Raw genomic sequence first — 20,068 nt, forward strand, 5'->3', positions numbered from 1 at the left:
AATTTTCAGATTTTTCATTGAGAGTGTTTAGGAATATGGTTTACCTTTTTGGTATACTGATCTTATGTCCTGCGGCCTGGATGGACTTGTGTATTACTTCTGATAGTTTTCGAGCAACTTCCTGGGGACCTTTTATGTATAAGATGGTGTCATCTGTCATTAGAGATAGTTTTACTTCCTTTGCAGCCAGGATGCCTTTTGCTTCATGTTCTTTCCTGCTTTGACCCTCCCATTGACTAGTGAGAGCAGGCATCCTTGTCTTGTTACTGATCTTAGGGGGAGAGTTTTCAGTCTTTGACTGTTGATGTTCACCACTGAGTGTGACGTTCCTTGCGGGTTTTTCATGGAGTCTTTCTCAGGTTGAGGATGCTCCCTTACTGTTCCTAGTTTGTTTTGTAATTCATCATGAATGAATATTGAATTTTGTTAGATGCTTTTAATGCATTTCTTGATCAAGTTGTCATGTGGTTTTTGTTCTCTATTCATTTCTTTGTGGCTGTGCTGGGTCTTTGTTGCTATGCATGGGCTTTCTCTAGTTGTGGCAGGTGGGGGCTACTCTGCGTGGCGGTGCACAAGCTTCTCATTGCATTGGCTTCTCGTTTCAGAGCAAGGGCTCTCGGCATGCGGGCCTCAGTAGTTGGGGCGCATGGGCTTGGTTGGTTGCCCCGCAGCATGTGAGATTGTCCTGGGCCGGGGGTTGAACCTGCGTCTCCTGCCTTGGCAGGTGGATTCTCAACCACTGGACCACCAAGGACGTCCTTGTCCTATATTCTAATGATATGATGTCATAAACTGATTGGCTTTTAACGTGCTGAACCACCCTTGCATTTGCAAGATAAATCCCACTTGGTCATGGTGCACACTCCTTTTTATGTGTTGTTTGTCTTCTGTCCTAGGGCTAATAAGCACATTTTATGGAGTGTTTGCTTTGCCTCCTGTGTGGGTTCATGGGTGAGGCAGCGGCAGTCTGCACTTTTGGCTTTGGAGAGAGTGTGGGTGTCTTCGGACCTCAGCAGCACGTCCGGTCCCTCTACCCCCACTGGCACCGTGGGGTCCGACTTGCAGATCTGTGGTGGCCAGAGTGGTTCCCAGCCCAGGGTACTGGACAGGTGTTTTGAATCGCTTGGAGGGTGGAGATGAGAACCCAGCTGAAACCCTCCTCCTTTGGCCTGACCCTGTGGCCCTGGGGAAGTGGTTCTGGGCCTGGTCTCCAGGGCCTGGGGGAGTTTGCCCTCTGGCTGATCTCTGAACTTCCAGGGGAGGTAACTAGATTACCTCTGTGGTTTGCTCATGCGCTCTCGGGCTCTTACCTGAGTTGCAGATAGAAACCTGCTATTTGTGAAGCTGGAGAGGAGAACAGTCCTTGTTTTCACTAACCTTTCAGTGAAATGGAACATTTTTTTCAGTTATGAAGGTGGGAGCAGACGTCTGTCAGTAGAAACCACAGATGTTTGCGTGTCCTGTCCCGGTCAGCACAGAGTCCTGGTCTGTTGTTTGTGCTCACCGCTGGCTCTTGTTAGTGCATTAAAAAAAAAAAACACCAGACACTGGTACTTTATGCATTTATTACTTTAATATTTTGATAACTTTCATTATGTATATAGTCTTATATATTTTACTTTATATTTTCAGAACATCATTCTGAGGACAGGAGTTCTTTTCCATACTGTGGAGGAGTGATTCATCTCTAGACTAGTGAAAGAGCTCCTTTCCCGGGGGGTGACTCAGTACACCCCCAGGGTCTTGGAGTCCCTTTAAGAAGGTGGGGCTCCTGGGAAGAGGAAGCAGCAAGGGAGGCAGGAGACAAGCAGACGTAGGCCCAGAAAACTTAGCGCAGTGGCAGCAACAGCAGCACGGTCCAGTGCCATCGCAATTTGCTCTTTAAAGCCCTGCTGTGCAGTGGGGGGGTGTGTCCAGTCCACTTGTTTTGTGCAAAATGTAGCTATTGCAAAGCATCAATGCCTCTGCATACTTTGTGAAAGCCTGAATTATTTAATTATGTGTAATGCTTATCTTTTCATATAAAGTATATTTCTAGAGCTTTTTAATAGTAGCGTTAAAAAAAATAAATCGTAGAAGAAATGCAGGATTATTATGAAGAGCAGAAACACTGCCCGGGTGAAGTATCTTGTGCAGGCCCAGCCCCCAAAGGGTTGTGTTTTTGTCCTGCTGTCCGTGCTGACTTCATCCTGGAGGATCAGGTGCCAGAAGGGGAACTGTGGGGTCAGAGGGCAAACCTGCCTCTTCTCTGTGGCCTTTGATGTTTGTTGAAAAATTGCTCCCCAAAGTCACGTCATTTCACATTCCCACCAGTAGTGCTGCAAGGTCTTCCTCCTCACATCCTGGTCAGCACTGTGTATTTTCCTTCTCTCTCGTCGTTTCTGGTTTGATGGGCTGTCGAGTGTTCACTGACGTGTCTGATTCATTGTGAGGTTGAAGGGTTTCACTTGGCTTCGGCTCCTGCTGTGTTTTCTTCCTCTTGCAGTCATCTCCGAGCTCTTGGTGTATCCTGGTCCTGGCGGCTGCAGGAGAGTCCCTGGCCTTGGGGACCAGTCACAGGTCACAGGGCCCTAAGAAGCTGGATCCCTCTGCAGGACCGAGTGCCCCTTGGCCCCAGGAAGGCGCTGGGAGGGGGTGGGAGGGCTGTGGCCTGGGGGTGGGCCAGGAGGAAGAATCCCCAGCTCTCCTTTCTCCCCTGGGGAGGCCCTGGTGGTTCCAGGGCCTGGAGACCAAAGCCGGGAACAAAGCGGGAGGAGGCAGCAGGGTGGCCTTGTCTCTGTTCCTTAGCCTCTGCCTTTGGAGGTCGTTGGACGCAGGCAGGAGGTCGCCCCCATGGGAAGCCCTGCTGGGTGCCCACCCCAGGGATGGCAGGTGGGGAGCTGAGGGCCACTGTGGCCAGTGGGCAGCAGGCCATTGCATGCAGAAGTGGTGTGGCCATTGGCCCTGGGTGTTTTTACCTTTCCATTTTGGTATTAGGTTATTTGTACCTGTGTGCGGTGAAGACTCAAGCTGTGGGCAGACATAGCACGGGTCTGGCAGGTTTACCACAGGCAGCCGCACCCCATCAGGCTGTTTGAGGCAGCCCGAGCTGAGGCACCCAGGACAGAGCCTTCAGCCTGTGCGGGGGTGCAGCGTGGCCCCTGGACTGGAGCTCTGGGTGGAGCAGGTGGTGGGCTTCGAGAAGGAGACGAGAAGGTGCTCCCTGCCGTCCTGCCTCCCCAGCTTTAGAGCAGCCCCACACCAGGCCGGCTGCCCCTGTAGCGTGCGGGGCCGGAGCTCGTGTCTGAGAGAGCGCTGTTGCGGCCCCTGGGCCTGTGGGCTTGGAGAGGTCCTGGTGAGGGGCTGTCTGATGCCCCGTCAGTGTGCTTAGGTGCACCCCTGGCTTCTGTCCCCTTGGTGACGGCAGCCGCTTCCCACCCCTCTGTCCAGGAGCCATTTGTCCACAGCTGAGGCGGGGCCAGCAGGCGGGCCCCTCGCCCAGCACCCATTCCTGTCCTTGGCGTTGTCTGACTCCAGGTGAGCCTGCAGGGCCAGAGCCTTCTCAGTGGTTGGCATGTAATGTTGCGCCTGGCACACTTCCCAGCTCGGCTCAGGAAAAGGTGAACAGAGAGACTGGTAGTTTCTAGCCCAGGTTATTAAAGATGGTGAAGGAAAAGTCAGCTTGACCTCAGAGGGTCAGGCCAGCTGAAAGGGCCTGGTGTGTCTGGAGCCTGTGGTGTTGAGCTGGGCCCTGTTGCCATGCGGGGACCTGTTGGAGGGACCGGTGCCATGGGTGTCCCTGGGGACCCACCAGTGGGGTGACAGTACTTGATGGCGGGGCGCTCATAGGAATCCCCGGCCCCGTGTCCTCTGGCTGTGGGCAAGGCCAAGAGCGGCTGTTCATACCCATCACAGGCATGCCTCCGGGGTAGGGGCAGGGGGCGCATGCACTGGCTGTGCAGCTCTGTCAGGGCTGCTAGCTGGGGAGGAGCCCCAGGATCTCCTAGGGTGACGCAGCGTCTCGCCTCCTCACGGCCGTGATGAGTGGGTCCGGCACCAGACCCTGCAGGGCTGCAGTTGACCTTGGCAAGCCTTGCTGGCACAGTCTAGGACTAGAGGGGACAGAATGTTGGAAGGAGGATGGGCCGCCTGAGTCTTATTCCCCTTCTGGCCCCTTGGCCCCCTCAGCTATTGTTACGAGGAGGGGGTCTCCCTGCGGGGGGGGGGGGTGTCCAGTCCTGGCCACACGCTGCGTGTGTGTAAGGCTGGTTTAGGCACCCCAGCTCCAGCAGTGAGCAGATGGGAGCCCGTCTGCAAGGTGCTCCCAGCTGACAGTGCGCTGGGCAAGGGCCACTCCAGCGTGTGGGCGGGAGAAGGGCGGGTCAGAGGGCTGCCTGGAGTCAGGGCCACCTGGGAGCCTTGGGGCGGGGGTGGGCCCCAGAAGGGGATGTGGGGGTGGGGCCCCAACAAGTCCCACTCTCAGGAGGGTACAGGCGGATGGCTGGTGACCGCGGCGTCCTGAGAGGTGAACGCCGATGGCAGCATCCGCGGTGGAAGCGCTGTCTCAGCATGACCGTCTCCTCTCCCCTCTTCTCATCAGCCAGGGCCAACTCGTTTGTGGGAACAGCCCAGTATGTCTCTCCAGAGCTGCTCACAGAGAAATCGGCCTGTAAGAGGTAACCTGCTTTCCTCTGACCCATGCTTCTCTCTCCTCTAAAGTAGCTGATACTTCTTTCAGGTGAAATCAGTAGTTAAGAGAATGCCTTTCATGGCCTTTATCTAGCCGAGCCTCCTTTGGAAGAAGTTAGCATTTTTTTTAACCAGTATCTTTCCTTTGATAACCTGCTTGTTAACTTTATTATCACTGCTTATCCTGCCTGGGTGGTGGTTACTTTTATGCTCTGAGATTTGGTCTTGCTCCTGTAGGAACTGCTGACTGTGCAATGGGGAACAGCATGGCCAGCAGGTCTGTCTGATTGACTTGAGGCTTCCTGCCGTGGCCTGGAGCCCGGGGAGCCTTGGTGCCACCTCTGCTCAGGCCAGCTGCTGAGTGTGCCACGCTCTGCAGAGTGCAGGGTAGGCCCAGCCGGCCCTCCAGGAGCCAGGCCCGGTGGTGGCCACAGGTTGGAGGACCTGGACGGAGGCCTCAGTTGTGGAAATGAGAGGTGCGGGGGCTGGGATCCTGTTCCCAGAGGGACGTCCGGAGCGTGGAGAGGGTTGGCGACAGACAGTGGAGGTAAAGCAGGTGGGCGCCGATGGCCTGGGGCTGGGGGCATCTGGGAGGCTGTGTGGAGCAGGTGTGAGGCGGGCGAGGACGCAGAGGTGGCGGTAGGAGTGGGCCATCAGGTTTCGGGGACAGGTTCTGTGATGAGACCTTTTCGGCTCTTCCTGCCCTGGGCCAGGCCCTCAGCCTGCTGGTGCCATCGGAGCTGACAAGGGCCCAACGGCCAGTGTCTGCGCCCGTGGGCTGCACGGCCACCTTCTGACGCCGCGAGCCAATGCCAGAGGCAGCAGAGGTGAGGATGGTTCTGGGCACAGCAGCTGTTTCTGAGCCTGAAGGCTTTTCAGAAACTCAGGGAGTGGATGGACCCACAGGGCACAGGCATGATGGGCAGCAGGACGTTAGGAAAACTGGGCCGTCTTAGCAGTTGCTGGACTCTTTGCTGTTTGTTTTGTTTACTCAATCAGCATACTTGGAGCTCTTCCTGTGGCCAGACGCTGTTGTGGGCCAGGGCTTCCCCGTGGGGCAGTTCCGCCCACCAGGGGACTTCTGGTCTGGACAGTTCTGATGTCATACTTCACAGGGGGAGGCACTGGGTGGAGCCGGGGGTGCTGCCCAGCATCCTACAGTGTGAAGGATCCATCGAGGATGGCGGGTCCCAGACACCCCGAGGGCCCTGCTGAGGAGCCCTCCTCCAGGCGCACTCAGCCAGACTCTCCAGTGTGTCCCTGCTGGCCGGGAACTGGCTTTTCCTCTCGTTGGGGTCACTTGTAGAAAGAGGAAGCTCTCAGTGCTGATAGAGGAAGGTCTCCAGGCTCTGCTGAGGGAGAGGAGGGCACAGGATCGCTTGTCTGTGCGTTTAAACCTCTACAGGTACACGCAGGGCGTGGACAACTGGCTGTCTGTGGGGCAAGGGCTACACCAAGACCATGAGGGACATGCCAGTGGGTATCCTTTATGCTTTTAATTCTTAAAGGCATGTGATACTTAAAAGTAGTTAAGAATTTTTTTTTCCTGATTGTAAAAATGATACCTTTTCATTATAAAGAATTCATAGAAAATACGAAGACTTAAAAAAAGCAATTAATAGGGAGTTCCCTGGTGGTCTAGTGGTTAGGATTCAGCACTTGCGCTGCTGTGGCCCGGTTTCAGTCCTTGGTCGGGGAATGAGATTCCTTAAGGCGAGCAGTCAAAGCAAGAGCAAAGAAAACGCCCTCACAGTCCCCAGCCCACCTGCACTCACAGATTGGTGCGTCTGTCTCTCCAGCTCCTTTTTTCTCTGTGTTGGATATGTGTTTACACAGTTTTTGTGCAGCTGGAATCACACTGAATGACCAGTTTTGAATCACACTCCCTGCGATTAGCTGATGGACGTCTCCCATGTCCCTCACAGTGTTGCAGAAATCTCTTAAGAGCTGTCTGGTCTCCTCACCTATGACCTGGGTGTATCTCATCCAACTTCGCTGTGGTTCCTCCCATGTCGCGTCAGGCCGCGCCTCCTAAGGCCGGTCGCTGCGCTGCCCCGTGGTCTGCTTTGAATTTCAAGAATAGAGTGACTTGGTTGAACTGAGCATTTAAAAAAATCACTGGTGCATACTGCTTTCCAGAAATGCTCACTGGCTTCCCCTTTTAGTTTTCATCATATTAAAAAACATTAAAGATAAGACGCTTGTGGAAGGTTAGCCTGTAGCTGGTTCTGCTAGCAGTCTTGCTCCCTGTAGATGACCTGGGACAGCTAGGGAGGCAGCCCCCCGACACGCACACAGTCCGCCCCCCCGTCTCTGGACACCGTCACAGCACAAGGCCGATGCTTTTCTGTCGGCATTTGCTTGTGTAGCTCTGTCTCTTAACTACACCAGACAGCAGAGAATGCCAAGTGTTAAGAACTAGTTATTGAGAATGCACATTTGTTTTTAACATGCCTTCACCCCACCTGTGTGTTGTGACTCAGATTTCTGATCTGTGGCATTTTTAACTCATATCGAGTCCTTCATCTGCCTGCCGTGCTGGTGATACGGGTCCGAGGACAGAGCCTCCACTGAGGCCCCCAGCTCTGTAACTGGCCCGTTGTCTTGCCCACGACTTATGAGCTCGTCTTCGGAATGCCCGGTGTGGCCTTTTCCAGGAGATGCCTGTGTCCAGCACCCCATGAGCCTCGTACGTTTAGGGCTTGCGGGGCGGCAGCTGGCCATGCAGGGCCAGTTGCCTCTTGGTGCTTTCCTAGAGCTGAGTTGGGAATAGAATGCGGAACTTGCAGAGGAAATAAAGTATGCAAAGTAGTTCTCAACGAGGACTGTGATGCCCTGAGGGGAGGGCATGGGTGGGAGCAGGGCGGCCCCTCCAGGGTTCTTGCAGCTGGTTGTGGAAGCTCAGAGCCCCAGGGTGGCTTTCCGAGTGTGTGGTTGAAATGCTCACGAGGGGGGTGGGCTGTGCACCACGAGTCCAGGCCGGGGAAGAGAAGTGCTCTGTACGGGCCTGATAAGAACAGTGTCCGTGTCCTCCTGGCAATGGTGACTGAGGAGGGACTCTGAGCCTGTGCCCTCCCTGGCCCTGGAGGAGGGCTTTTCTGTCAGTGGCTACTGCCCTCAGGAGTGACCACTGCTCCCTGGTCAGGCCAGGCCAGGCCTGTGGGGGCGCTGGTTGCCCCCGAGGGAGGCACCTGGCCTGGCCCAGTGGCGCCTGTGGTGTGTGCTGGACCCTCTGGTCCCAGACCAGCAGGGAGGCATCCTCAAGGGGAGCCCAGAGCAAGTGAGGTTCCCACCGCACACTGACCTGGTTTTAAAGGAGAGGAAGGGGTGAGATGCTGACTCGGGTGGTGTGAACAGATGGAGGGACGTGAGCTCTGCTCACCGCTGAAGTGTTACAAATGTCACTCTTCTGTGTTTTCTCTTCCCGTAAAGTTCAGACCTTTGGGCACTTGGATGCATCATATACCAGCTTGTGGCAGGACTGCCTCCATTCCGAGCCGGGTAAGAGACCCTGCCCGGCTCTGGCCAGCCCTTCGCAGCAGCCTGATGGAGGGGAGAGGGCGGTCCTGGGGCGTGGGGTGGGCGCGTTGTGACGGCTCTTTAGTGACCGCGGTGGCTCTCTGTGGGCGAGGGAGCCGGCTGCACCTGGAGGGGTGCAACTCTGTCCTGGGATGGGCTGGGGTCTGTGTGCCCCCACCCAGAATGACGGCTTTTCTTGTTTTACAGAAACGAGTATCTTATATTTCAGAAGATCATTAAGTTGGAGTATGACTTCCCTGAAAAATTCTTTCCTAAGGCAAGAGATCTTGTGGAAAAACTTCTGGTAAATGTTTTGCATTTTCTTCTGGTGAGCTCATCCAGTAGCCACACCCTGAGTCCCTCTCATCTTGTGGTCAGAGGGGCTTTCCCTGGCAGCACCGTGTTTAATGAAGGGCGTTTGAGGGTAGATAATGGTTGTAGGCAGATGCGTGTCTTTAGTCTCTTCCTGTCAGGCCCTTTCAGTTTCCAGGTATCTGATTTTTGACCTTAGTGAGACAGGAAGTTACTCTAGCACTCTGCGGTTGCTCGCCAGCACACGCAGCACTTTAGATTGCGGGGCGCTGGGACTGGCTGTGCTGCGTGGCTGGTGGTGTCAGTTCCGCCCAGCGATGTTGGTGGGTGTCCGCCTTGGAGTCAGGTCTGCGAGGTGTCAGATGTCAGCACAGGGACCGGGTGCCCGGGAAGGGAGTGTCTGTGTGTTCTGGAAACTGCAGTGTCCTTCCCCTGGTGTGTGTTGGCTGCATACATTCCCTTTGCTTGATCTGGACGAGAGGGGTCCGTCTGCCCCTGCCCGCCTGGCCCTCTTGCTCTGTCCCCAGTGAGGGAGGCCTTCATCTTCCATGGGGCTGGGGGCAGTCAGATGCTGAGGTCCCTTGGAGCCCTCTGCATGAACTCTTCATTCTCTCACTGAAGCCAGTGAGTTCCTCTTTTTCTTGTTTTAGGATTTTAAGAGGATACTTGCCACTATTCATGAACTTTCAATGTCGTGATTTATTTTCACCTGTGTGAGGAGGGGCAGAGACTCCAGAAAAGTGAAAGGATTCCTGAGGGTGACTCCGTTGTCCACAGCCCTCCATGTCCTTCCAAGTTCCAAGAGACCCCAAGAATTGAGAACTGCTCAGAAGAGTTTCTTTTGGTCAGAATTGTGTTTTAACCCCAATGCTGACGTGTCTCAACTGCTGTTTCAGGTTTTAGATGCTACAAAACGATTGGGCTGTGAAGAAATGGAGGGGTATGGCCCTCTGAAAGCCCACCCGTTCTTTGAGTCCATCACGTGGGAGGACTTGCATCAGCAGACGCCCCCGAAGCTCACGGCTTACTTGCCGGCCATGTCGGAGGATGACGAGGACTGCTATGGCAACGTGAGCCGCCAGGGGCGTCCCTGGGGGTGGGATGGTGGCTGAAGCAAGAGCCCGTGGAGGTCCGTGGTGGAAGGCGGTGAACACTGTGGCCTCAGAGGTCCCCACTGGGACTGAAGAGGCTTCCGTCTGCCCCGAGCACAGAGTGCCAGGCCCTGAGCTGCGTGCGTCCCTTTCTCCTTTCCTCTAGTTAATTTTTGCTCAAAGGGATTGGCCTAGAGCCTGGGCACCAGTTCTGGTGGGCTTCTGTCTTTGGGTTTTGGCTGGTGTCTGTATAATTGTGTATCTGAAGACATTCTGGAATGCTCCCTGTATTTCCCAGAGCCCTGGGCACTGCTGCTTTGAGCGTTCAGGGGACGTAGCGTTGAGGATGGACGCTGGTTGCTGTCAGCTCTTCGCGCCCGACGCCAGGCCTGAGGGGTGGGCAGCAGAGGTCCTTGGTCTCCTTGGTTCCTTAACTCTCCTGGGGAAGGTTGTCATGTGCACTTTCAGATGTTTTTATTGTCAACCACAGTCCATTTTTCTGGTGAGATTTCTGTCATTGTGGCTTGTAACCAGTCATCATATATAGTGCTTCATCTCTGTTGACTGGGGAATTCTAGAGTTTATCTTAAAAGTCACTCACAGCTGAGTTAAAATTACAACAGGCATCGCCTCCTGGAGATCAAGAGCGCCTTTTCATGTCTTCCACACTGTTTAAAGCAGCACATCCCCCTTCTTTTGCCCTAAAATATCCTTTATGCTCAGACTCAAGGAGAGCCAGACGTGGGGCGTCATCTGTGCCCCCCTCTCTGGTCTGCTTCCCTGTCTCACTGGCTTCAGCTGTCCGCGGCCTTTGCACACGCAGAAGACTTCCTCCCTGGCCCTAGTGGCCGACCAGGCCCTTGAGCCCTGATGCTGGCATGGGCAGGGTCCCCAGGGCCTGTGGCAGGGGGGGTCCCACAGAGGGCCACACTCTGCTGGCTGGGCTCCAAGGGAGGAGTTGTCTCTGATCTCATTGCCCGGGGACCTTGGCTCCACAGGGCCTGTGTACACTTCTGCGTTGTCGTGTGCAGGCCCTCTGTCTGCTGTCTCATCGTGTTTACCAGGGTGAGAGCCCTGGTGTTGCCACCTTAATTCTGACCTGCAGGGCGGCATGGGACCCACGGAGGTCAGCAGGCCCAGGTCCTGGCTCTCCCCTTCCTATAGGTCAGGACTGAAGATAAGCGCCTCTTTCAAGGGTGAACAGCTTCTGAGGTTGCTGTCAGAAGCGGGGCGCAGGGCAGGCCGGGCCCAGCCTGAGGCTTGGTGTCCAGCTGTGTAGTGAGGAGAAGTCTGAGTGGCCCATACTGGTCAGGATACTCCAAGCGGGGCCACTGGTCGGCAGCTTGTCTCCCCAGGGCCTCGACCTTCAGGGTGTGGGCCACGGGGTTCCTTCCAGGGCAGGGGGCCAGGACCCTGGGGGCGGAGGGGAGCCAGGAGCCGGGTGCTGCACTCACTGCCTGTTCTCCCTGCAGTACGACAATCTCCTGAGCCAGTTCGGCTGCATGCAGGTGTCTGCGTCCTCCTCTTCTCACTCCCTGTCAGCCGTGGACGCGGGGCTGCCCCAGCGGGCGGGCAGCAACATCGAGCAGTACATCCACGACCTGGACACGAACTCCTTTGAACTGGACTTGCAGTTTTCTGAAGATGAGAAGAGGTTGTTGTTGGAGAAGCAGGCCAGCGGAAACCCTTGGTAAGGACACACAGGCGTGAGCAGCACCGCGGGTCCCGCCCTTTGTCCCCGCTGCCGTCAGGGCCCCGTCACGCGCAGCTGCCTTTTGCACATGAGGACCCAACCCTCGAAGCGCCGAACTGGAAGTGGGCGTTTGGAGCACTGGCTGGGGGCTGTGTGGGGTTGACCCCCCTGGGGCTCAGTGTGCCAGGCACGCCAGCAATGTGGTTGGACTGGGATTGGCTGTAATGTGAATAACCACCACCCCCTGGTGGAATGTTTAGGATGTCCCGAGTTTTTGCTGCTCCAGATGACCCTCTGCGCGTGGCTTTCCTCATTTGTGTCTTTCACGGTGCGCCCTGAAGTGGCGGGTGGGGGTGTGCCTGTTTAAGAAGTCGGTTCTCTGTGTCCACAGCGAATCTCCGTTTCCGGAGGGCCCGCCTGCCCTTGAGCGTCCGGCTGCTCTAGAAATGGGCCGTGTGAGCGGGCGCCTGTATTCTGGTTGGGGCATAGCTCTTCCATGTGTGTTGGCCACTTGTATTTATTTTTTGAGGTACTTTTGTGTTCTTTGATCCTTTTTGGGGGTACATTTTGCGTCTTTTGAAAATTGGCTTTTCAGCGCCATGGAAATGAAGAACTGTTCCTTGTTTATTTTGAGAAAGCGTTATTTTTCAGTTTATTTTTTCATTCTATTTGTGCATCATGTTTTTGGGAGGGGAAGTTGCAAATTCTTACAAAGTCAAACCAGTTGGTGTGTTTCTTTTCTGCTTTCCGTCTTGGTCCTGTTGAGAAGAGGTTCTCTGCCTGGACATTGTCTTCAAGCATTTTCATGGTTTCACCTTTTGCACGGGCAGAGAGGAGCCTTTGCGGGGCCAAGAGGAAGACCCTGAGTTCTCTGAATCATGGGAGGGAGGAATCCACTCCAGAGAAACTGGGCACAGCTGTATGAAACAGAAGCAAGACAGACGCTGCTTTCCCTGCTGTGGGGTGTGAGCAAATTGCCGTGTTGTGTCTGTGAACAGTATCATTGCTGTTTTGGTGCCCGAGAAGTTGCAGCAGCATCTGGAGACCAGTCACTCAGAATTTCAGAGATAAAGGAATGGAATGTTGTAAGTGACACGTGACAAGCTCTTTCCAACCCAGACATCGTGAAGCCCCTGGAGCGCCTTAGCCTCGAGTTAGGTGTGGCGGAGTGCTGGGAGTCCGGAGAGTCTCAGGCCACTGGCCCTGCTGACAGCCACTGGGGCCATGAGCATGGTCTGTGACTCACTGGATTAACAATGTGGCTGCTGACATGGGGAGAGAGTTGGTATCTCTGCCTCCACGTGGTCCTCTTCCCTTGCAGATGGACAGAACTCCAGTGGGACTGCACTTACTACTTTGCTGGCGTTTGTCTGGTGTTTGCCCCAGCTTGCCATCAAAGAAAGTGTTCTTTTACATTTTCCCTGTGTGCTTGGCAGGAAGCGCAGTGTGTGAGACAGTCTGTGTTGAGCACCTCTTTTGAATGTCACGATTTGTTCTGGAACAAATGTGTGGCCGTGTAGTGATGGTGCCAGAGCAGTTGTGGGCAGACCCGCCAGCCGCAGGGCCAGACCTTGCGGGAGGAGCCGGCTCTTAGAGCCACCGGTCACAGGCAGAGGAAGACAAGCAGGGAGGACACATCTGGGGAGTGTGCTGTGGAGCGGGTGAGAGGCCTGCAGAACGCCTCCTGCTGCCCCTGCCTCCAGGGCGAGACCGCTCAAGACGGGCTCTGTGTGCTGACCTCGCTGGGAGCTGGACGACTGGTCTGGTCCTGGACGCCCATTTCCGCTGGAAGGTCTGCCTGCCAGTTGGGGTTATTCACTCAGCTGTTCAACCAGTGTTCTTCTGGGAAATGAATGGAATGAGCCTGTAACTTCAGGGAAAACAACTGCTAGCATTTGTTACCAATGATAAAATCACAACCTTCAAGTGAAAATTAGAATTTGGGGAAGCTTTACCCGTCACTGTGAGCTCGACATCTTCCCAGTGCTTAAAAGACTTTTGAGGAGAAAGGTAGTGATGTTTGTGGATTTATTTGTTGATATCATAGAATGAAATTGGTCAGGATTCAGAAGATCTCCGTGACTAAGCGAACCAGTATTTTTCAGATGACCAGTTTTGGGTGCTGTCAGACCATGTCAGGGCGGAGGATCTAATCACAGCGCAAGGTGATGGGTGGGTTCTGATGTCATGGAGTATGAAAACTTCATTCCTGGGGATTTGGATTCCATGTGGCAGCTAACCTGTAAGAAACGACAGTCGGAGACTTCAGGTGTAGTGTCAAAGAAGATGCGCACAGATACCTGGGAGGCATTAAAGTGCTCCTCTGAGGTCTTTGTGCGCTTCAGCCTGGATGCCGCAGCACAGCAGAGTGAAGGCAGGACGGACAGGAAAACCCAGCTCCCTGTGGAGCCGGGTATTAGGGGGGGTTTGCAGAACATAGAGCAGCATTATGCGTCTCGTTAATTACCTTTGTTTTGAAAGAAGTTATTTTTAAAATTAAATCATTTATATTAATATGGGGTGGATTTATTTCATCTTTTAATGAGCTAAACGTTTGAAATCTGTTTTAATTTCTTACACATAAGCATCAACGCATCTGACCCAAATAAAGGAGAGCTCTTTGGGGTTTTCGTAAAGTTGAATGCATAAAGGGGCCTCACGCCCTGAAGGCTTCAGAGAGGGCACTTGGAGCGAGCTGGCCATGGCTGCCTGGCCCTCCCTCCCCTGCCTGGCAGCCTGGTGTGGGGGCCCCGCCGCGGGGCCTGTGGAGCCGTCTCGGGGCCGTGGCTGGCTGACAGTCCTCCTGCAGTGGCCCGGGCTCGCTGGTGGCCTTGAGGTGGGCCTTCTTAGGCTCTGGGTGAGGTGGGAGAAGGTGAGGAGGAGGGAGCTGGCTCTGGAGTCGGGAAAGGGGGGTTACCTGTCACCCCATGTGAAGTGACATGGGCAGCTGGCACCTGAGCGGTGGAAGCCGGAGGCTGTGGGGCGGTAGGCTGTGTTAAAGCCGCGGCCACACGCCGCCTACGTGCTGAGAGTCAGGTGTGTCTCTGACTTGGGTCTACATGCCTGCCAGAGAGGCGGTGCCAGCGCCGGGTGGGGCCTGGGGCGCTCCCCTCAGGAAAGTGGGGATTGACTTTCGGAAGTGAAAGATGAAAATGCTTCCTTAGTCCTTACACGTTTCAGGGTAGCCGACGGGTGGGTCAGCCGAGTGAGTGGGCTGCCGAGCTGTGGCTGCTGCCCAGCCCTCTGCGCGCTGCTCCTGGGCTCTCACTGCGGCCGCCGCATCCAGCCTGTGCCCAGCTCGGGCTGCTCCCGCCCTGCCCACCGTGGTTCTCCTGTCTCGGGAGAAACCGGGAGGGAGCATGGGGCCAGAGGCCCTGCGTCTGCAGGTTCACGGACGTGATGGTTCCTGCTGTGAGCGTGCGTGCTTCTCTTTGTTGTCTTTTCATCCTGAGGGTAAATTCCTGGGAGCTTTTCATCCTGAGGGTAAATTCCTGGGAGCGGGATTCCTGTGGTATTCCTGGGAGTCCCTCCCGCGGTCACAGTACCCCAGTGCACCCCAGGAGAATGCCAGAAGAGTAGGGCTCGGTTTCTTTGTTCAGAGCCATGGAGAATTTGGGGCCATTTCATTTTTGGGGAGAGTTTCCAGTCCGTGTCCTTTGCTCAGCTTTCTCTCGGGGTTTTAACCCTTCTATGCTGCTTTGTGTGCACTCTGTGGAGCACAGGTGTTGGCTCTCTGTAGGCTGTATTTGCGGAAGGTCTTCTCCAGCCTGTTTTCCTGTAAACTGTGGCTATTTCTGTAGTTAGAGGTTCCTTTTGTTCCCTTTATCGTGTCTGTTACTCTGTTTGGTGACTTGTTTTCAGCATAGAGAAGGGTCCCTCCCACCGAAGCTTGCCCACTGTCACCTGCTCTCTGGTCCTCCTCCTATGTGACCTCTTTATGCCGTCCCTGCTGAGGCTGCGGAGGCTGCTGCTGTCCATGCCTGTCTGGCTTCCCGGTGACCCGGCCCCTGCTGCCCAGTTAACTGCGGGCCTTGGCGGTGAGGTCCTTGACCAGCCTGGGACGAGACTGTACTCGGGGGACACACGCAGAGACACAGATGCACACACGCACACACACACCTGGGACAAGACTGTACTCGGGGGACACACAGAGACACAGATGCACACACACACACACCTGGGACAAGACTGTACTTGGGACACATACACACACATAACCCTGTTATCAGATCAGATAATCTGATCATCTCAAGTTGTTTTCAAAATCCACCTGGTGCTGTGTCAGTTTAACTGGTCTGGGTCCTTTGTCAGGGGGCCCTGGTTTAGTGGGCTCTGTGGAGTGGGTGTTATCTGGTGGGTTCAGTGGTGCAGACCTGGAGGCCAGTTAAACTCACAGGAGAACGTGGCCCCCCAGCCAGGCTGGTCTCTTCACCCATGTGCCAGTCCCAGGATGAGTCAGGGAAGTGGGTGGTCTGTTCACTTCTGTGGTAAGATCCTCACTGTGTGAGGGGACAAGTGTCTTATGCCTTTCACTGTTTCTACAGTAGAACCTTTAGACAGGAATTTCGGTCAAGTCAGACAAAACATAAAGCGGTAACGGCTAGCTTTAACCAAGAAGAGAATCTGCAGACACTAAGGTTCCAGGAGTCAAAGTGGCCGGTGCTTGTCACCAAGATGTTTTAAGTCAGAGTCTGTGATTGGGAGTTTTTCTTCTAAATTCCTGCCATGTTTGGGTGCAAGTACTTTGTTACTATTGATAGAAACACCAGGTGAGATGTTCTTAAACCAAGTTTCCAATTTGGCTCTTTCGGGATTTGTGATTCCAAAGAGCTCAGTGGTTTCTGAGTGCCGTGTCGGGGTCCCAGCTTAGCGCGGTGACGTGAGAACAGCAGTCTCTCTTTCACCCCAGCTTTGCTTCCAGGTGGTGAGCACATGTGTTCCTGCCATCTGCCTTCGCCTTCTCCTGTTGAGCAGACGCTGCTGAGGAGAGCCGAGGCTGGGGTCCTGCCAGCGCCTGTGGCCACGGGCTCAGGGGCAGGCGCGGTTCTGTGTGGTGTGAGCGCTGAGGCGCGTCTGCAGTTTCCTCCCCTCACTGGAGTGCGCTTGGGTCTCTGAAGGGAGAGGCTTGATTGAGGCAGAGTTCACAGTGCCGTCGGGGAGTTTGTTCTGAGGGAGGAGTTTGGAGAGTTTCTGACTCTGATATGAGTATCTGATCCTTGTTTTCTTCTTTTTATAGGCACCAGTTTGTAGAAAATAATTTAATACTAAAAATGGGTCCAGTAGACAAGCGGAAGGTAAGTTAAGAGTCCAGAGGTGTCTTCCTGAGCGTCCGTGTCTTCCTCCCATTCCTCCCTCTCAGAGATCGTCTCTGCATGTCAGCGCTGAAGATGGCCTCAGGCGCTCAGGGAGGCCTCTGAGAGCACACGGAGGCTGGGCAGACAGAAATTCGGCCTCTTGTTGCTGACTGGGGAGCCAGGGTTCTGATTTCTGCCCAGTGCTGGGGTTGGTCACTGAGGTCAAGGTTTCTGTCTGGTTGAGGAGCCTCTGTTTAAGTCCCAGCAATTTATTTATTACTTTATCAGGATTGTTTTTGAAAATCTTACTTTGTTTTATGAATTAATTAAATGGGTTAACGTGTCCAAAAATATCAGACTCTGCGCATGTTCTCTCTCTGCTGCTATGGGCCCTTGTCGGCTCAGGCTTCCCCACCCTGGGCTGCTCTGCCCCGAGAGCCTCTGTGAAGGCGGTGGGTGGGGGGGTCAGCATTCAGGACTCGGCCTTGGCGTGGAGCAGAGAGCCTGGGAAGCGGCAGGGCCTGGGTGCTGAGGGCAGGCACTGGGGGCCAGGGTGCGGCCCCGCCCGCGTGGCAGCCAGAGCAGGACGCCCCATCCTGCATGTCGGGTTCTGGCTCATGCCAGCAAGCGTAGTGCCGCCACTTCCATCTGACTCAGGGGCCTGGTCCTGGTCGGAGGAGGTGCGTCCACTCCTGTCCCAGGCCAGTGGGCAGGGGCTGGTGGTGGTCCCCATGCTGGAGCACCCCAACAGTCCAGCATCCGAGCAGCAGCGGGAGCGCCCAGCCTCCACTCTGAGCCTTAACGGGCAGTGTCCTTTCTTTCCTGTTGTCATTTGTACCAGGGTTTATTTGCACGGCGACGACAGTTGCTGCTCACGGAAGGGCCACACTTGTATTATGTGGATCCTGTCAACAAAGTCTTGAAAGGTGAAATTCCATGGTCACAGGAACTCCGACCAGAGGCCAAGAATTTTAAAACCTTCTTTGTACACACGGTGAGTTTGTCCCCATGGGCTCTCCCTCGCCGGGCACTCTGGCCTCTTTGCTTCCATCCAGAGCGGCCGAATGCTGTGGCCCAGCGGGGCAGGTGGAGTGGGGGGTCGTGGTCCCCCCTTCCCCATGCGCCAGGGATCCCAGTGTTCACGGCTCAGCTCAGAGTTGGGTCAGGAGACACCCATGCTTGTTCTCAGTTTCGGGGTGACCTCACCCCCAGGGAACTGCAGGTCCTCACCTGCACATTGACCCTCCTCACAAACATGGAAGGAAAACGCCCACCTGCTCTCGGGCTTCCTGGAGGTGCTTGTGGCCGCGGGAGCCGGCACCTTTGTTCGGTTTCTCACTACCGGGTGGGTGCCGGTCATGCTGGGACCCCTAGGGGAAGAGTCAGCGTGTCTCTCTCTGCAGCCGAACAGGACATATTACCTGATGGACCCCAGCGGGAACGCGCACAAGTGGTGCCGAAAGATCCAGGAGGTGTGGCGGCACAGGTACCAGAGCCACCCGGATGCCGCCGTGCAGTGACGCCGCTGCCCGCCCTCGCCGCAGGGCCATGCCCCGCACAGCCTGCCGCCTCCGGACGCTTCCAGACCACCTGCCGGCCATCTCAAGGGGGAGGCAGACGGCGGAACCTTGCAGCTTTTTTATTTAAAAGAAAAGAAGAAAAAAACGCCCAACCACACAAAGAACAAAACCAATAACGAAAAGGAATTCAGGGTCGCTTTGCTTGCTCTCTGTGCTGTGTGGAGCTCTCCACGCTCTGCTCGCCGTGGGGACCAGCGCCGTGCACGTCCGCCTGGCTCCCGCCCCGACTCGGGGACAGACTCGCGGCACCAACTCTCCACCACGGGCCTGTTACGCCCGTCCTGCTGTGGCCCCTGGGCCCAGGCGTGTCTCTGGGCTCTCCCTGCCCCTGGATCATCGGGGAACCAACTCTTCCCCAGGGAGCCAGGCAGGCCCCTGCTGGGGGGCCTCCAGCTCTGCGGGCGGGGGGTTCTTGGCTTTTGTCCGTTTCCCCTTTCTTCTCGTTCCCCGTGTCTGGCCTCATCCCCACGACCGCGCTTGGCTCCTCCAGTAGTCGTGGCTGTGAGATTCCTGCGGTCCTTGCTGTCTGTCTGCAAGCACTCCTGCGTCATGTCGGTCGGGCAGGCTCTGGGCGCTGAGAAATGGAACAGGTTGTCCAGGCAAAGTGTGGAGCCGCTGCTGTGTCAGAGGGCGCCGGCCAGGCGTTCCAGTGTGACACCCCACGGAGTAGCATTGCCCCGGGGAGCCCCAGGAGATGGGTCTGTGGCCCCCTCCCCACGTGAGGCTGGGCCAGCGGGGCAGACAGGCCTGGGGCCTCCTCTCGGAGGAGTCAGCGCCAGTGGCCCTTCTGAGAGTCTGGTTGGAAGGTGGAGTGTGTCTGGGTGAAGTTGGGGCTGCGAGGTGCCCAGCATTGGCACACGGGCTGGTCCTTCATCACACCAAGGCCGCCCCGCGCACCCTTCTCCTGCTAAAGTTGCCCCTTCTAGTCTAGCTCAGAGCATTTTCACGTGTTCACCAGGAACGTCGAAAAGCCCTCTCACGTCGTCAGGCCATCCGGTCGCCGTCACGTGGGCTTCGCCTGGAGAAGCGTGGCGTCACTCCGCGGGGGCAGGAACAGCACACTTGAAGCCGGGCTGCCGGCTCCTCTCCAGTTTCAGGCTATTTCATCTTGCTCTGTAGGGGCGCACCCTGCCCAGGGGGTCCCTGGGGGCAACCCTCAGTCCCAGTGGAGGAGGAGCAGGCGCTGTGGCCCTGTCCTCAGGGGAGGGCTGACTGCCATTTCCTCTGGACTTTCACAAAGGCACCGATTTAAACTCCCATGGAAAAGGTCCCCTGACGACTTCTGTGCCCCTACCTCCTGTCTCACCCATCACCGTGTGTGATCCACGGTCCACGTGGAGGGAAGGATGTCTTAACCTCTATTGGTGATGTCACAACAGTGGCTGTTAAACTTGGAAGGAGGTTGGGCTGTGGGGAATCGCACTGCGGTGGCCAGCAGGGGGGCTGGAGGGGCGCAGAGATGCAGCTGGGTTCACGTGTGTGTGTGTGTGTGTGTGTGTGTGTGTGTGTGTGTGTGTGTGTGTGTGTGTGTGTGTGTGTGTGAGTGTGTGTGAGAGAGATACCAAGGCGCAGGGGGTGCCTGCCCGGGGCAGGGGGCGGCCCAGAAATAAGGCACTGACCTGGGCGTTTAGCCGTAGACTGAGCCCCCTCTCCTCCTTGCTTTGGAAAAGGCTTGCCTGTATTCACCTGCTTTCCAAAAAGTGAGTCTGTCTTGAGCCTTTCTTTCAGGATCAGGACTTGGGTTTCAGGTGCACACCCTGTTCAAATGTCCTCTCGCCACAGCGCCTGCATCTGTGTGCACACTTGGAGGGCAGGGAGCCGCTCCCTGCGGCGTCTGTTCTGGGTGCGGGGGTGATAGGCAGAGCTGAGTCCTGGCTGTAAAAGCGCACTTGGCCGGGCCGCTCAGGGAGA

At 55.7% G+C, this 20,068-nt stretch overlaps 1 protein-coding gene across 2 annotated transcripts in view; it reads left to right on the forward strand.

Moving 5' to 3' along the window:
• Nucleotides 1-18,287, forward strand: part of PDPK1 (3-phosphoinositide dependent protein kinase 1) — a 57,697-nt gene extending 39,410 nt beyond the window's left edge. For both annotated transcript variants that reach the window (XM_070460790.1, XM_020897600.2), the window contains exons 7-14: nt 4,580-4,655; nt 8,101-8,169; nt 8,395-8,491; nt 9,396-9,569; nt 11,063-11,280; nt 16,520-16,577; nt 17,419-17,571; nt 17,981-18,287. In XM_070460790.1, the coding sequence (XP_070316891.1) occupies nt 4,580-4,655; nt 8,101-8,169; nt 8,395-8,491; nt 9,396-9,569; nt 11,063-11,280; nt 16,520-16,577; nt 17,419-17,571; nt 17,981-18,097 (962 nt within the window). In that variant the 3' untranslated portion in view covers nt 18,098-18,287. The remainder of the gene's footprint in view (nt 1-4,579; nt 4,656-8,100; nt 8,170-8,394; nt 8,492-9,395; nt 9,570-11,062; nt 11,281-16,519; nt 16,578-17,418; nt 17,572-17,980) is intronic.
• Nucleotides 18,288-20,068: the final 1,781 nt, after the last annotated feature.

The sequence above is a fragment of the Odocoileus virginianus genome, chromosome 33 (assembly GCF_023699985.2).
Source record: "Odocoileus virginianus isolate 20LAN1187 ecotype Illinois chromosome 33, Ovbor_1.2, whole genome shotgun sequence".
In the NCBI taxonomy this organism is placed as follows: Eukaryota; Metazoa; Chordata; class Mammalia; order Artiodactyla; family Cervidae; genus Odocoileus; species Odocoileus virginianus.